The 17,851-nt window shown below is 42.7% G+C and overlaps 1 protein-coding gene across 2 annotated transcripts in view; it reads left to right on the top strand.

Moving 5' to 3' along the window:
* The first annotated feature begins 236 nt into the window (after positions 1–236).
* The window catches only part of pard3ba (par-3 family cell polarity regulator beta a), a 190,611-nt gene continuing 172,996 nt past the window's right edge, over positions 237–17,851 (top strand). For both annotated transcript variants that reach the window (XM_005920031.3, XM_005920030.3), the window contains exons 1-2: positions 237–729; positions 9,277–9,378. In XM_005920031.3, the coding sequence (XP_005920093.1) occupies positions 613–729; positions 9,277–9,378 (219 nt within the window). In that variant the 5' untranslated portion in view covers positions 237–612. The remainder of the gene's footprint in view (positions 730–9,276; positions 9,379–17,851) is intronic.

The raw sequence follows: 17,851 nt of genomic DNA, 5'->3' as shown, positions 1-17,851 counted from the left end.
CATCAATGTTACAGTTGACTCCACCCTGATGCTTTTGTTTTTGACTCTATTCATAATCTTTATGCAACAGCCCATGAAATTTGAATCATACACATTTACATACAGGTACTTCTTTTTGTGCCTGTATTAGCGTTATATGAAACATAATAACCTGTTTAATATTGTCATGCGCATTAATGAAGCCTGTAGAAATAACCCATAAAGTGTGGGTGGTGTATGTCAGTGGGAATGTAATTCCCTGGAGTGCCAGAGTCACCGTGATTTCTTCCGGGTTCCTGTCTCGGTTTGTTTTGTTTGGGTGTATCGGCGGACAGCGCAACATGACAGAAAGTCACTCTCGGCGACTGTGATAACCGCTTTTTCTTCCACTTTTCCCACAAAATAAGATGTCTTCTGGAGTTTTACACGTCGCTGTATTTCGGTAACCTCTGATTAGTGACTTTTAAGGTGATTTCATCCAGACCTGAGACACCTGTTGCGACAGTTTCGACAGACAGGTGCCACTTTGTCCGTCACCAACACCGGGAGAAGCTCCGGGTCGAGAGATCACCGAAACTTGGATTACTTCCTTAACTATTTTAAACAAATTTTTTTTCTGAACTTGTTGCTATAATGAAAGTTACGGTAACTTTCGGGGACACCTCTGTGGTGGTTCCCTGCAAAGCTGGGTGGACAGTCCGGGATTTAATCGAACAAGCTACGCGGAGGTACCGCAGGATTTTGGAGCAGGTAAGCGCCGTCTTTGCGCTACTTCACGCTATTCTCCATGAATACAGAACCAACATGACACAACGTTTCATTCCAGTCATTCTTCGCATTTTGTGAGGGGTAGCGCTCATAACTTGGGCTGGGGTGTGGATCACGTGACACGGCTAATTTACAGGTTATGACGTCTTCACTATCGGAGCTAACGTTAGCAGCTAGCTTAAATAAGACGGAGAAAAAAGCTATTTATTGCTTATAGACAATTAATTTTGCAGCTAAAATTGAGCCGAATTCACTTTATGGCACTTATTTATGGCAAGCAAGTCAAAGTGTTGTTGAAAGTTAAAAACTTTTAAATCTATTCGAGTTTTTTTTTTTAAATTAAGAGAGTTTCTGTCCTATTAATGAGTTTTACTGAAAGAATCACGCACTGTGTGATTATTACATAATTTATTTATTTTTTAAAAAAAAAGTTTTTAAGTGCACCTCTCAGCCACCACATTACATCTGGGTATCAGGTGAAGAGAGTAACAACAATGCAGTGTTTTGCTGATACACTGTGGATGCTGGCATTCTTGTGGATGTTACTTTGACACATAGCACCCAAACATTGCTGCACACCATCAGAGAGAAAAGAACAACCGGCTCCCCTGTAATTCATAAATAAATATAATCATAAGAGTGCATCCTCCATTAAAGCAGTTTCAAGGAAAGTATAATATAATGGCTTTTGTCCCATTTTTTTCCAGTCTTCACCACTCAGGTCTTCCGTTTCATGAGGTTTGTGTTTTGTATTCTCATTGGCTAACAACACTGATTACGTGCCTCTTTAGCGGAGGAATATATAAAAAATAAAATTTCCCTCATCACTATCCAACAGGGGTTCTCAAGCTGCTGCCAGCCCTCAGTTCTCTGTCTCAGTTGTTTCAATTTAAAGTATGTCCTCCACCCAGGAGTTTGTGGAAAGGTGGGGTTGTCTTCTTCCATTTCAACATGATCAACTTTAGTAAAAAGGCCTGGCCTAGTTAAGCGTCCTGCAGGGCCACTCAGATTATTGCTGTCATAGGGTTCAGGGAGTCCACTGTGCTAGGCATCTTCTGAAACTATCCAGCGATCTGCCAGTTCAGGTGGGTCAAAAATAGTCCAACCAATTTAATGCTGCTCTGTTAAAGTTTATGCACTTTTTATATAATACATATAATGCTCTACTGGCCCCATCACTAGGTAGCTAATGGGTAAGAATGCGAGGAGTATTGTTTTCTTGTGACTGGAGTTTTTCTTTCCAGTGTTCACGTACACACAGCAGCGTTCTGCTCCCTGCTGCAATCACTTGAGCATTAATCATTCTGCCGAACTGACCTTTTTATTAATCAGCAGCGTGCGAGTGTGCTGTCCTTGTGTGATAGCGCACCTTATGTGTGTTTCATCTCAGCAAGGATGGGTGTGAGTGGTGCCGGCTGCAGCCGTGGCTGTCTACCTGTACAATAGCGCCCTGTTTAAGCTCTGGTATCTCAGTGGGCAGGTGGAAGTTTACTGCTTTATGTCCTCAATGTGGCTGCAGTTGGGGAGGTGCGTGGTGGACAGGAGGCTTTGTCCTGTGAGTGATTGGGGATTAGGATTGGTGACGGGCCCTGCTCTTATCGGTTCCCCCTCCTTCAGCCTTCTGCCCAGGCACCCTCCCTCCCTCCCTCTCCCCTCCACAAGGCGAGGCAAGAGGCTGCCATGTGGGGATTCGAGGAGCCGTGGTGGCAGGGATGGAAGGACAGATTAGGTGTCTTGGATGGCTCGATGGATTGCTTCCTCTTAGTGAAGAGGCGCACACAAACATTTCCACAGCCACACGAACAGGCGGGGGAGCTCATCTCACTCAGTGTCCCCTGAGCTGTCTGCTTCACTGACAGCCACAGCCGTGCCCGCTCTGCCCAGCAGTCATGGCCGATTCTCCCAGCGGCGCGCCGCGGGTGCACAAGCTGCACGGGGTTAAAATGTGAGCCTGCTATTAAAAACACGCCTGGGCCTTGATTGCTTTTCACAAAGCATGTTAATTAGGAGCCGCTACGAGACGCTGACTTAGCAGTCTGTGGCCTTCCTCTTAATAGAGGCAGCTCATTGCGAGGACAGTCCAGCTCTGGAGCTGCCAGAGAGGGCTGAGCAGATCTGACCAGATGAGGCGGTTGCTCCTGCCAGGAGAATCCACTTAGCACCCACATTATCCGCACATTTCTCCACTTAACCGCACATTTCTCCACTTGTCCGTGGCCGCTGACAGCAGGGACAGTGTCAAAAACCTGAGTTTAATCGCTGTTTGTGTGTGCGTGTGTGTGTGTGTGTTTGTTTATGACCATGTGCAGGGTAAACTGTGGAGTCTGCACAGGCCCTCTGTGCATTGCCATAATGGCATGTAGACCTCACCAATTAGCAGTTTCCAGCTGCTTTTATCTCTTATCGTGGCGAAAACGGCTATGTCTCCTGACAAAATGTGTCTGTATAGAGAAGATTTCTGCTCATTATGCAGTGTGATCTCTAAAATTGGAGCGTGCAAAGTACCAGTATACTGATGAAACATGAAAAGTAAAGCACACAGTAGTTTTCTGACTTTAATCTCAGCTATGGTGTGACTAAAACACATGATTTCTGGGGGGGTGTTATGTAAAGATTGCAAAAAATTTGATTAGATGGTGTGCATCTGCACACAACAATTTTTCCATTAGGACATCTCAAGTAACATATTTTTGCATGATTGGCAGTACAAATTCAAAAAGTGGCTCGCTGGGCCGGTCACTGTCTGGGCAGTCCTCATTATCATACAGCTCCTTCCCCAGATAAGATCTTATTCCACTGTGGGATTTTCCTCCAACTTTCCCTTTTTGAGTTCCAGCCGGCGACGGTATATCTTCCCCCTTGATCCATTGCGAGCTGGAGAAGTTGATTCAGTGCAGACTAAGGGCTACGGTCAAGATGGTGAAGTTGGAGACTCACGTGAGAAGCAACTGGTTGTAATCACGAGTTATTTATCACAAAGTATTTGGCAGATAAAATAATTTGCAGAAAGGAAACGTATAAATGGCGTGATTTAGTTGTTCAGATTGTATGTGTGTCTCCTATCGCAGCATGTGCCACACCTATGTGTCCACATACCCAATTCACAGGCCTGACATCCTCTAATAGAATCTGAATCTGTGGGAAATCCTGCGATCATTTATTAAAGTCAATTTCTGTAAACTGTGATGATGTAAAACCCCCATAGTTGCAGGGCTGAGTAGTGTATGTGCTTTAGCCTGGGGGACCTGTGTGAAGACTCCACGTCTTGCAAATTCTCAGGGGAAAGAGCCAGGTACTGTAGCTGTCTCGCTCTGTCTCAAGCCCTGTCTGTGCAGCTTCAGTTCTGATTACAGCCCGTATACCTCGTATGTGCTGACAGCTCTCTAAGCAAGCTGAAAGCGCTCTGTCCTCCTTGTGTAAGTAAGCAGGTGGGAGAGGACTTGTCCGGTGTGGGTTGGTGTGTGCTTCAAGGCTCTGCCCTGTGTAAAATGCATTTCTTTTTAAAAGTTGCGAGCAGCTCAGGTCATTTGTGACATTAGATTTAAGCACACGCAGACTGTCAGCTGCATTCATCAGACTGCTGCAATTGCGTTTTAGGGGAAATCATTCGGCGCAGCTGATCCCTGAAGGAAAAGCATCCCGCCCTAGAGATGAGGCTGTATTTCTGCCTTTAGGGCACTGAAGCAGGACAGGTGCAGGCTGATGCACGAGACTTTAAACTCTGATAGCCCAGCCATTAAAAAGGCATTAAAAAGCAGATGTGATCCCATGACACTTGCCACTTACCGAAAGATGAAAGTGTTAAAAAAACAAAACAAGGATCAAAATGCCACCAAAAAACGAGCATTTATAAGCAACATCTAAACAAGCAAACCCAAAATTCGTTAAAAGTGGTGGCAATTTGGATAAATTTGAACGCAAGTGCCTCAGTTTTAGAAAACATGCAGGATTGAAATGGCAGAACCATTTTTTGGTAAATGGCTTGACAAAAACAAACAAGGTTTAATCTCACCGTTGTTCAAAGATATTAAAAATAACGAAATAAAATGTGAAATCATTTAAAAAGCATCAGCTCTTCGATAATAACTGAATTTAAAGCATAATCCTTAAAAAGCCACAGTTTTTTGTCGGTTTTGCTCCTGGATCTTCAAAACTAATGCTGGTCCAGGTTCACCTTCCCAAGTGAGCAAGCACATTGTTGTGATGTCCTAGTTTTGCAAGGTGGAAAGGCATCACACCTAACCCTAACCCCCTGACTATAACTCCCTCCAGCTTTTCTCTCTACCCTCGTGCCTTGGCGGACGCTCCTCATCGACGTGTTCATTAAAACATTTTTTTTTGGTCATGGCTAAATCCACGCCTTGCTCCTGCAGCTTTGTAATTGCACATTCTTCTGAGGATCAAAGTGTGAAATAGCCTCCCCTTCGCTCCCTCTCCTCCGCCGCCTCCTCGCCGAGTTTAGCTTCACTAATCGGCCCAGTGCTTCAGCGCTCTCGAGTGGTGTCGTATTTGCTCACCAGAGTGAAGGTGGAGAAGGCGGGGGGAGGAGGTATCTCTTTAAATGATGGGGGGACTTAATGGTGTAATTTGCGGGGAATTTACTCTTCTAACTGTCACGGTAAGTCCCCTCTGCCGTTGACTGACTGACTCCCGATTCCTTTTGTTATTTATTTCTTGGGAAGAGTGAGTGGAATTACCAGGGATTGACAATGAGGGACTTCAGAAGAACTTCTCTTTATTGCCCTCTTTCCTCCCTAAAGATTACTTTCCCTGTGAAGTGTCATCCGTTCATCCCTTTTCATCACTGGGTAGAGAGGAAAAAGCTTCTCGGGGCCTCCCGCGTGTGCCAGGTGTGCTTAAGCTTCGCTGACTGCGATGCTCATTAACACATGGACGTTCCCGCGCACTAATCCAGTGATTTGAATCAGTTCTTTTCCCTTAAAAACCCACGCTCACGCCTCTGATTTCACTAAGGTGTGTGCCGATGTTATGTCGTCACAAAAGCACCAATGACCGCCCTTCCCATCCTTTGCTGTTGCTGGCCTGTGCACAAACACACACACACACAGCAGTAGAAGAATGCCGTCAGTTTTTCAGGTTCAACCGGTTTTTCTGGCGTGGCATTCTCGGTCCATACTGACGTCTTTTCTTTTTTTGTTTTGTTTTTTTTGTAGTAATAATTTTTTTTTAAAAATGATCAGATTCGTGCTTTGTATGGCGCGGTATACTTTGAGGAGTCGTCAGTTAACAGCTTGTAACCCAAGCTCACTGCGTGTTTTAACGTGTCGTGTGTATTTGCCTCTTATCTGAAAGCAATCTGTGTGGGAAACCTGCGCTCACAGCTACGGACATCTCTCATGTCTGCTTGTTCTTTGTTGTGCGACTTTCCTGTCGGCTTGTAGTCACATTCCATTCATGTGCAGGTGTTCCTGAAAGCACCATCTGAACTTCTTTTCAAATGACTCCATGTTCACGTGTTCGCCGTGTCTCTGTAGTACAGTGGCACAAACGCCTGCATTCAGCTTTGTGTGCAGCCTCTGCTCCACAGCAGACCCTTACATATTGTGTGACACGTGGCACGACCATCTTTGAGAACATGTAGCTAAATAGGGAAAGTTCAGGCACTATTTAGGATCCAGTTCACTGTGTGCCAAACCACCAACTCGGGACAGACCTAAGTAAAGGCTGTGCAGCTTTTTATTTCAATCTTAGCATGTAGACGTCACCAATCTCACCAACAAACCTCTGCAGGAGGTTTTTTCCTGTTAAATTGGGTTTTTTTTTTTTTTCTTTCCCAATGTCACCAAGTGCTTCCTCAACAATCAATCCTTTGATTTTTGCAGTTTCCTCGTTATTATTGTAGGGTCTCTACCTTATAATATAAAGACTTTTAAGGCAACTGTTGTTATGATTTCGTGCCATATAAGTAAAATTGAGTTGAACTTTTAAAAACGACATAATGATAAAGATTTTGAAAAACTGTGCTTGTCTTAGTTATTTTCTGCGCTTATCTCTCAGAAGTGACACTTACTTTAATGACACTTCTGAGCAGAGAGAGGTTCTGGCGTTATTGCTGTGATTGATATCCCAGGCTCTCCCTGCCATTTGTTTAAGAGAATAGTCTTGGCCCACTGTGAAAGGAAGACGCTCTGTTTTTGTTTTTGTTTTTTTTCTTTTTCCCCTACGCTCCGTAATTCACATTCGAGTGCAGCCGAGCAAGAAGGAGCTCATTCACAACAGGGCACGGTGATACAGCGGAAGCCGCTCACTGGGTCTCAGCCAAACTCATTCCAGCCTCCGAGGCTTCTCGCTTATAGTCGATACTTTTGCTGGTAATGCAGTCTTGTGTTGTTTAGGACAGATTGCTTATTGGTATGGGCGCTTCCTAATAAGCCATTTCCTACTCCGTGCATTGTTAGGAACGATAAGGCTCGTCAAAGACTTCTACAAATTTCTTCTAATATAAATTGTGCAAAACAAACTCCAAATATGAGCTAAATTTAACCCATCAACAAGGATGGAATTGTATAGTTTTTTAAATGTGTCCAATTTACCATCTTCCTACAGGAAAAAACAAAACAAAAACTTGGTCCAAAGCAGAGCAAGACCACAGCAGGCTGTGTGCGTGTCTGCAGGGTCGCAAAAAGGGGAAGGTGTCATTGTTCGTGTACTTCTCCATTGATTATGTTGTGTAAACAGCAGATTGCAGATTGTGGCTTTGTCAAAAGTCCCTGTTGTTTGTTGATGAGCTGCGTGTAGTTTCCTGTCTGGGGGTGTGTTCAATCTAACTTGCTCATCGGGATTGTAAAACTGGCCTGGAATGTGCCCACCGCTCCCCACGGAGCAGCAAAACTGGAAAAATGTCTCGCTCTCACATACTTCTGCACAAACTGTACCGATAACACGGTGACACGTATGTACAATCATATACTTACCCAACAAACAGGAAAACCTACTGTGGAGTCCAGATTTTTGGCTACTATGTTACATTAGTTGCTATAAACATAGCACTTATAGTAAGTTAGCCAAAACGGAGCTAAAATTAACATTTTTAAAGCTAGAACTTTCAACTGAATAAAGCATGAACGCATGGTTTATGAAGACAGACTGATGGTAGTAGAGCCACGAGGGCTACATAAAGTTTAAAGGCTTGTTACAGTTTTGTAGCATAATGCAAACATTCTTACTTACAGGTATCTTGTTCTATCTTAGCTGTGGAACTTTTTCACACGCTGCCTAAAAATACATATGCACCTGACTGATGCTATGTAGGTCAGTCTGATGCTGCCAAAGCAGCCCTGAACTGTTGAGACATCGCCTCGGCACTGTGGACAGGTTCACTGTTAGCAGAGCGCCATGTTCTTTGCAAAGAAATGGCAACGGATCATGCTAGAAAAATCCAAAGCACAGGGATGAACACCATGTGAGCTTTATTTCCTAATGGAAGTAAAGAATTGTATGAATTTTGGTGTGATCTACATGTTTTGAGTGGAAAAGTAGACTAATCTATTGAAAGCTAATATACCAACTCTCTAAGTGTTAATAGACTTCAGCATCACACCACTATTATTAAGATATTTATGAGTTTTGACCTCCTGAGCCGCAGCTGCGGTTCCGGGGGTAGAGCCAGTTGTCCTGAAGGTCAGTAGTTCGATCTTCAGCTCTTCAAGTCAGCATGTCGAAGTGTCCTCGGGGAAGATACTGAACCGAGTTTCCCCCTGTACATCCATGGAAGTATGTGTGCATGTTAATGTTTGGTTAAAAGTGCTCAGTCACAGATATAGACAGGAATGGTGATGCTGTTTCCCAGTTTGGTCACTGAAAAGTTGTTTTGAACTTGAGGTCTCTTATCTCGAACATGGCGAACTCAAGAGGCCAGATCAAAACGATAGGCTCTTTGTTGTGTTACTCAGGCCATTCAGAAACAGTTGCTGTCAGGGACGGCGTTACCGTTTAAGTATGTACTGGTTTGAAACATAGTTCAGATGGGTGGTACACATCAAAACAACTTTCACTCGAACGTCAGGGCCCATCGTTGTTAGTCGCTGCTGCTGATAGTCATGGTCATGTCATGGTTTTAAATGTTGTAGTTGATTGGAGTGTTTCTCCATCACTTTGGCGGGGAATGTTTGTTATGACTCTTCTGTAATACCGTAAATGCCAGTTTCTCATGCTTCTCACAGGCTACATAAATGGCAAATATGCTGTGGTAGTGGTAAAGCTGTTGCACAACAGCGACTATTAATTGCCTTTTAGGGTTTCCTGGCATCAGCCAGTGTAATTTGTTTGGATTTAAGACTTTGATCAGTTTTGTTGCTAATAATTAAAGTATGAGCAACGAAAAGTAAGAACTGGATTGTGAGCTAATTGGTTCTTTGTCTATCCATTCATCCATCATTCCTCTTCTGCTTATCCAGTTCAGGATTGGGTTGCCATTGGGTGTTAGATGTAGATCAGTGAGGGGAGTTTGATGCTGATATCTTGATTGTCTAGTCCTAATGTTTTCCAACTTGTGTCTTTTGTTTCCAGCGTGGAGAGACTGCCATGCAGACCCACCACTTGGAGTATATGGAGGGAGGCATCCTGGACATGGATGACCTGCTGAGCGATCTAGTGGAAGACAGAGACAAGGTGAGAAAGAAGCGGACAGACTCGAACTCAAACCCTGACACTCCAGCAAAAAGATTTCTTAGTTATGTTTTTGCATTGTGTTTATCTGTCTGCTGTTTTGTGCTATCCTTTTCATCCGCTCTTCGTGACATGTGATTGACAGCAGTTTCTCACAGTTGGACAGCAAAGCATGACAAAATGAGCCTTGGCACTAATATTAAGCTGTTTCTTGATTGTTCTTACCTGCCAGGAGAGACAGTCTATTACAGCAGAGAATCTGTCATTCTGAGCGCCTTGCGGAGGATTTGTTTGGACTCCCTGCTAAAGTCTCCAGCCCGGCAGGATGACAGAATGCTCAATAAACAAAGTATTAGTGAATCCACTGGTTATGAGAGTCTAAACCAGCTAAAGAAGACGTGACAAAATGAGTTTTCTGCTCTGGAGTGGATTGCGTCGTAGTTTACTTCTGCGTGGTGTGAAAGCGAACTTAATTTCTCCTCTTCCCTGTGGTTCTTTAGCACGTTAAACATTATAGGAGTCATCTTCATTTGTACTGAAAGGGCACCATTTAAGATTTAAAGAAATCAGCCTCATGCAGAGGGAAGTTCGCCCGAACAGAGCGCTGGTTGGCAGTCGTTCTGCATTCACACACATGCACAAAAAAAGACACACGGTGGCCCAATTTCCAGCAAAGAGAAATTTTTATTCCCCCTGCTAATTTCCCATAATGCATTCCTAAATTGTGCTAATAAACCACCCAAAATCCATATTCATAAGCCCTTGGTCCAGATGCATGATGAATTACCAACACTTAGTCAGCAAAAAAGGCCAAATGGAATTGGAATATTCAGCCGACCTTTTACAGTGCAATAAGAGTTGGTGTTTTAGGCTGCGTGTGTGTGTGTGTGTGTGTGTGTGTGTATGTATGTATGTGTGTGTGTGTGTGTTGCACGTTTGGCAAAGTACTCTTTGTGAAAAAGGGGGACGGAGCTAAATAATAGATGTGTAAACTCAGTGAGAACCTTTAGTGGAGGGAGAAATATTTTTTAGCAATCAGAGAACAAAAACTTCATTTTCCAGGCAGATGGAATTCTAATCATAAGATCGGCGCATACGGTGAGTCATAGATTTTAATGACTCATTTTCCAACCCCGAGCCTGCCTTTTGTCAGCGTCGTCAAAGCGGCGATGAAGTGTCATAATTGAAATCTGGCGTTTGATCAAACTCTCCCAACAACACGTTAACCCCGACATCGGCGCTCTCGTTTTCCGAGCGTGCTGAGCAAATGCTTCACTCCAACCTGCACCGTGCAGGAACTGTCCTATTTACCTTTGTTACTTTACGCTCCCGGCTTTCAACCAATTCTCTAAACGCCCTTCCTCCTCTCATCTCACTTCTCATTTCATCCTTTTGTTTTTTCTGGGGTTTTTTGCTGCTGATGAAAAGATAGCAACCGGAATAGGACGAGCGTGCGTGATCTTCACAACGTGCCAGTCATCCGACTTATCTCCGGGCTCCCAAGCAGCGTCGGCTCTCACAGATTAATGAGCCGTGCCTGGCATTCTTGATTAGTCTGACTTCCTTTTGTTTGTCTACATTTTTATTACCTCGCTGCAGCCGGCAGATTCTATCTTTAGTGCTTTATTATTATTTTTTTGTTCTGTTATTGTGGCCGGTGCTGTTTCACCATCAATCATACATGAGTGGACCCATTGTGAGGGCCCTCCACTGCACAGCATGGGCCCTGTGTTAGCTGCGGATGCTAATGAGAGATAATGGTTTGCTATTTGTACGCCTAGTGGTTAGCTTAGCTGCGAGTCTAGACCTCTTTATCTGTTTGAGCGCCCCTGACTATTATTCATCCACACTTTCACACACATCTTCAACGTCCCCACCGCCTGGGCCGAACCACAGGCGAACACGTAACGTAGCATGTTAGCATTTATGGGAGGAGTGCCGCCGGTGGTTGATGAGGGCGGAGACGAGGGGTCGGCTGTGATTTGATTACACTCCTGCCCCCCTGCATCTGCGACATGCCCGCGCACACATACATACAAGCATGAGAACACTCTGTGTTCATTAGCCCCCCGACTCGAGATACCGGCCACCAGCCTCCTCATGAATATTAATACCAATCTGATGAATGTGGGGGAGGCCACGGGGTGTTTGCTTAGGTGTGACCACCTATACACAGTACACACTCGCCGAGACAAAAGACCACAGTATAAAGAGGTCACGGTTCAGTCAATTATACTCTCCTCTTCTTTGACCTTTTACTGTGGCGGTGTAAAATGAAGGGGGGGATCTGCGCCATTCAGTTCTCAGATGACAGCTGGAAGCGTGGTGGGTGGGGTTAGTCACTGACCTGTCAAATGCCCCTCTTGTTTTGTTAATGTTGAGGAGAAGTGGGCAGACACAAGTAATATCTGGTCAAGCTGTTTTGGCAAAATCACTGTTTAGAAACTAGTTTGTCCCCCTTTTAACGCGTAACAGTCGACTTTTGAGTGTTTTTCAGTCATGTAGCTAAACACACACGGAGTGAGCTTGCATGTGATGCACTGAAATATACAGCGTTGGTTAATGCTACATTTAAAAGTACATTAGTTCCATTAAAGACTAATGTTATCACAGCTTTGTCTACTGAGATAAAGAACTTCTCAGTAGCATTATTACAACCAACCCATTTGCAGTTAGCTGATAGTGTGCAAGTCATTAACCTCTGACTTTATGGACTTTACCGTAGCAACTTCCTATTGGTACCATTTCCTCATCGTTAATGCTACAGTGGTTGGAGACTATCACACAAAAGAAATTGTGTGTTGCCTTTTGATATGGTTGCTTCACAGACAGGACCAGGTCTGGGACCAGTCAGCTGCAGTTTTCAAACCGACCTCAGTGCATCGAAACTGCGATAAAATGGCAGTAAGATGTAGGTAGTGTATGAGATTGTGATTGAATGGGGACATGTTGGCAATTAAATGCAATCTCTTTGTGATAATATGGCCATAAACTGTGATAAATCAGCAGAAAATCCACATAAGTTGCTGTCTTCATACACAGAAAGTTACTTTAACTATTTACATTCAAAGTCCAGTCAGAACTTCATAGATCTGAAACTGAAATTTAGAAATTCCTCCACAAATACCGACACGGTTGCTGCAAGATGACGATTCAAATGCTGATAACACGGATACTTGGCAACTTGTCTTTAGGAGTATAACCAGAATACAACCAGCTGGCAACCAGTTGATCCGAGTCCCCTGGTGCAAAGAAACATCGGTGCAGACTGACTCAGATTGATTGAAACGTGTTGCGTGCTACATTGTAACACTAGAAATATTTCAGCATTCATAATCATGTGTACATGCTGTACTATGATTTTTCATGTGCCGACTGAGTTAAAAGTATATTTTTTTTATGTGTTATTTGGTGTTTTTAAACTCTTTAACAATCTGATTTTCAGAAGCTTTTTTGCGTGTCAAACGGGCAAATACAGAAAATCAAAACCCATAAAGGATAAGATACCAAAAGCTTTCATACACCACACGACAAAAAAAGGGTTCACTGAATAGTTTGATTAGTATGAGAATGATTTTAATCACATACTGTAGCTTTGACAGTCACCAGATCTCAACCCTTTAATTTGCCACCCTCTGAACTATACCGTGCTGTGCAGCAGTGTTGGGCACTAAAAATGGGAATCAGAATGCTTCAGTCAGATAACTGTGCATGCAGCTTAATCAGACACTATCAGTCCTAAAATATAGGTCTGAGAAGCAATAACATGTATAATATAAGCTTCCCACATAAACTAAAGTCAATGAGTCTGTGCTACCTTATTAGTTTTTTGCAACAGTTTATTATCCTCGAGCTATTGAAACCAACAATTCCTCTGTGCATGAAAAACCAGTTTTCTTTGCCTTGACATTCGAAGTTTGGCTCCATATTGTCCCTCTATCCTTTCAAAAAGACTTATTTGTAGACATAATGCTTGACGGTACTACACATTTGCCCATTCATCGCTCCTGGAACTGTCTTTTTTTCCCTATTCAGTCCTTTGAGGTCCTGCATTAGTTGTGACCATTAGCCCTATATGTCTCTGTGCTGCACAGGAGCTGTCAGGCAGGCTGTCCACTGCCAGCATGCTATTAGAGTGCAAGCTATATACAAGCTCTCACATGTATACATGCCATTATGTGTTCATTGGTGAGATTTGTTTTATTTATTTATTTTTTGCTGCTATGATTAGAAAGCCATCTCCAATCATTAGTCTCCTTCACCCTCAAGCAGCTCAGATATGAATGTTCGACATGTATGAGCATTCTTTCTTGTCACACCGATCTCCCACAGAGTGGGAATTAAACTCAGGGAGCATAACATTTTCTCATAAGTGGACTGTCACTCCTCATTCCATGTACACACACCGACACGTTAATCCCCACATGCCTCGCTTTTGAGGGAAAAACACATTGAGAAAAAAAAAAACCTCTTCTTCTATTTCATGCTAGCAAATAAAAAATAAAAAAAAAATCTAATTTCATGGGAAATTTAATAAAAGGAAAAAAAGAAAAAGAGGAAAAAAAACTGGAACCATTTCCTCCATCTCTCTTTAATTAGCCCATTTTAATTACTGCGCCTACAAGGCATCAGTGAACCTTCAGTACCTCTCTCTGGTTGCCTGAATGTAAATGTAAGGGTGCACATCCCAGCTGATCTCGCACTGAGATGTCAACTGCTTGATTACGGCACCGTTTCCCATCATCCATCTCTTCTGCTTGCATGTCATCATGGAGGATCCAGAGCTAGAAAAATGACTCAGTCACATGGAAATGTGTTATGATAGTTAAAGTATGTCTGTGGTGATGAGCGATGTGCTTTAAAGACAAAATGACATGTTTGAATAATGAGCTTATTTAACTGGGGACCACGCAAGGAAAGATTTATATGTGTTATTTTGGAAGTTGAACAGATGTGCACTGAAGTCCGCCAGTTATGGTTGCATCTTGCTATGATGAAAGTCTGATTATTTTTTTTTTCTACCAAAAGTGTACTGAGCAATGTTTTTATAGCTGAATCTTTTTGTTTTCTCTACTACTCAATTAATTTGTTTGGCATTTAATATGCAAACCAGCATGTGTTTAAAGCAGTATGTATTCCTTTTGAGTGCTGAAGATCCTTATTCGGGTGTCTCTTACAGACATACGCCTAACTTTGTCCTACTGCTTGTCATTGCAAATATCTAATCAGTGCTTTATTAAGGCATGTAGAAATGGTCAAAATGACCCGCTGAGATTCAAACAGAGCACCAGAATGGGGGAGAAAGGTGATTTAAGTGACTTTGAACACAGCATGGTGGTTTTGTGCCAGACAGTGAGTGGCACTTCTTTAGGTCAAAATGCGTTGTTCATGTCAGAGGAGAGTGCTTTAAGTTTATAGGGAAGACACAGTAGCTCAGAAACCACTCGTTACAGCTAATGTGTTGCAGAAGAGCATCTGCAAACATAAAGCATGTTGAACCTTGAAGCACATGGACTACAGCAGCAGAAGACCACACCGAGTGGCACTCCTGTCAGCTAAGAACTGGAAACTGCGGCTATAGTTTGGTGGAGTAAACGTGAAAGCATGCATCGATCCTGTAGATCATAGGTGTCAAACTCTGGCCCGCGGGCCAAATTTGGCCCGTAGCCTAATTACATTTGGCCCGCGAAGCCATACAAAATTACTATTAGAGCTGGCCTGCTGGTATTATACAGTTCATGTACTGCTAATATTACAATTCCCAGAACGCTCTGTTGGTGTTTTGGCTGCAAATACAATTTTTATTTAAGAAATGAATTCCACTGATGTGTTATTTAATTAGAATTTCGATTTTGCATGTGTGCAATATTAAGTTATATATACGTTTATATATTGTTTAGTATTAAGCTTTGCTTGTTCCATACTCAGTTTTTCAGCAAAACTTGTTTGAGTCCATAAGAAAAGATTCCTTGTTATATTTGGAGGAAGATTTTTTTCAATAAATATTAATGTTAGCCCGCGACTTTGATCCAGTTTTGAATTTTGGCCCACTGTGTATTTCAGTTTGACACCCCTGCTGTAGATGGATCCCATGATATCATTAGTGACCGAAATCTCAGAAGAGTTATCCCAACCACGGAGAATTGGGGCCGTTCTGAAGGCAGAAGGTTATTAGCGAAGTGTATCTGGCATGAATACAGCTGGTGGTCCTCGTTCTAATACTTGAGCTGGGCGTATTTATCAGCTCTCCACCTGCTGCAGGTACCTGTTTAAAACAGTCCTTCAGAATACCGTCATGAAATGTGTTTAACACGATTGACCTCAAAGACACAAAAAGAACCGACAAGCAAATGCTCCAAGATCCTAGATAGTTCTTTTTTTTTCTAAGGCCTGCAGTATGCAAATTAAAGTCAATAAAGCATGAGCGTAAAGGCTAAATGAGGACATAGAGCTGTGACCTTTGAACTTTAAAACTCAAAACTCGCAATGAAATTAAATAATACCGCTGCAGGTTTGATTTGCAGGAGACCTCTCCTTGTAAATGATGTCGGGAGATTTGCCTGAAGTCATTTATTACATGTCAGATGTCAGCCCCTCTGACAGGCGACAATGAGGCTTTACTTAAAACGTGCTAACGCGCCGGAGAAAAAGTTTTAGTGAATAGGACGTGATTGCGAGGTGCAGACGTACTGATTAGCCTTTGACGCTCTGTGACATCTCGCTCCCTCACCTCCATTCCCCTCATTCACCGCCACGGCGAGGCGCGTTTGATTGGCATCTGAATAGTCACATAACTCTGCGCACTGTGTGAATGGCCGGTGATGAACAGGAGCATGAGGTTCAAGTGCACTGATTAGAAAATGTCACATACGTGCCTGCCTAATCATAATCTATACCCCCTCCACTCTCTAATCATGATCCACACATTCTTACCTGTGAAGATGGAGTGTGTTCAACACCATGCCTGCCTCACGCATTTGAATATTAATTAAAAGTCATGCATGTGTAGTTGGAGTTCTGTCGTAGCCATTGTGCTCCTTGTGTTGTCTGCTTAATTGATTTTGCCTATTTTTCCAAAAAAAGAACCTTCATTTCTTAGGGTTTCCATCATGGATGGAGCCTGGGGACTCCAAATATGTTGAGCATTTTAAATTTGATTGTCTTAAACTAAATTGCATACTGGGGGGGAACTAATCATGCATTCTTTCTAAATATTATCTATCCATTTCCTGAGAATAATCACCCCAATTCATTACTTCAAAGTCACGTAATGAACTCTGTCAGAGATGCCCCTTGGATATGATGACTTCTAACTCAATTTTGACTTTGTTAACTTGTGAGTTTAGACTTGAGGATTGAATTCAGAGCTGCAACCTTTATGCATTACCAGAGAACGTGTGCAGGAGTTAGACTGTCATTCGATTAGATAGTTTCACCCTGCTGATGATGTTTGGTGGCAATAGCAATGTTTTTTTTTCCATTTGAGAGGAATCTCAGGATCAGACATTTGATGCGTGTGCTCTGCCGAGGAGACTGAACTAGAGTCCTGCCTTAGCCACCCACTGAAACACAGATTAGTGTGAGTACATGTGCCATTAAATTATCAAGCCCAAAGTTACAGTTATGTAAGAGGCTACTTTAAGAATGTTAACTAATCTTTTTAACCGATTTAACACAATAATCAGTTCTCAGAAATGCTGAAATGTTGGCCTGTATTCAGAAGGTACCAGTGCAGAACTCACTCTGCAACGATGCTACTGTTCTCAAGGAAAGAGGTGTTACTTGATGACTGTGATAAGCTTTAAGTCTTTTATCTGAATTGTACCTGATATTTAAGTAAGAAGATCCTTTTGCTGCTCCTTTGCCACCACAGCATGTTCGATTTGGCAGTTTTACCCCTGATGCCTTCCTGGATACAAACCCAAAGTGGATTTGCTCCTCTGGCTGGAATTGAAGAAGAAGAAGTTTTTCTTTGTCAGTATTTTTTTTGAGCATTTGACCAAAAGGCCTGGACTGCTAACAACTTTTCCCCACCTTTGTTGCATTCAGTTACTCAGTAATTACACTTTAAACAGGCAGGATGAGATGCTTTTTCACTATAAGCTTTGTGAAAATAGGATTTCCTGCAGAGCTAATGAGTTCCATGGAGGGAAGGTGCTTTTTTTTTTCTTCTTTTTGTTTGTTTGTTTTTTAACTTTATCGACTGTATACTTATTATGCATTCTTGTGAACTTCAGTGATGAATTTATTTATTCGATATTCTGTAAACATACAAAATATTGAATGACATTAGATTATCTCTGCGACAGACTGTTGCCTGCAGATCAGATCAGACATTAGCCGGGTTGCCCGACGGGATTCGGTCACTTGAGCTGATTTGATCATATCTCATCAGCCGCGACCTTGATTCAACCCTCCCATGTGAGCGCCACGACAGCTCTTCATCTGATTATATTCAATTAACAATACCCCCCCC

Source organism: Haplochromis burtoni, unplaced genomic scaffold, assembly GCF_018398535.1.
Source record: "Haplochromis burtoni strain Fernald_Lab_line unplaced genomic scaffold, NCSU_Asbu1 Contig_40, whole genome shotgun sequence".
Classification (NCBI taxonomy): Eukaryota; Metazoa; Chordata; class Actinopteri; order Cichliformes; family Cichlidae; genus Haplochromis; species Haplochromis burtoni.
The sequence above is the reverse complement of the archived record's forward strand: the minus strand, read 5'-3'. Positions and strand labels throughout refer to the sequence as shown.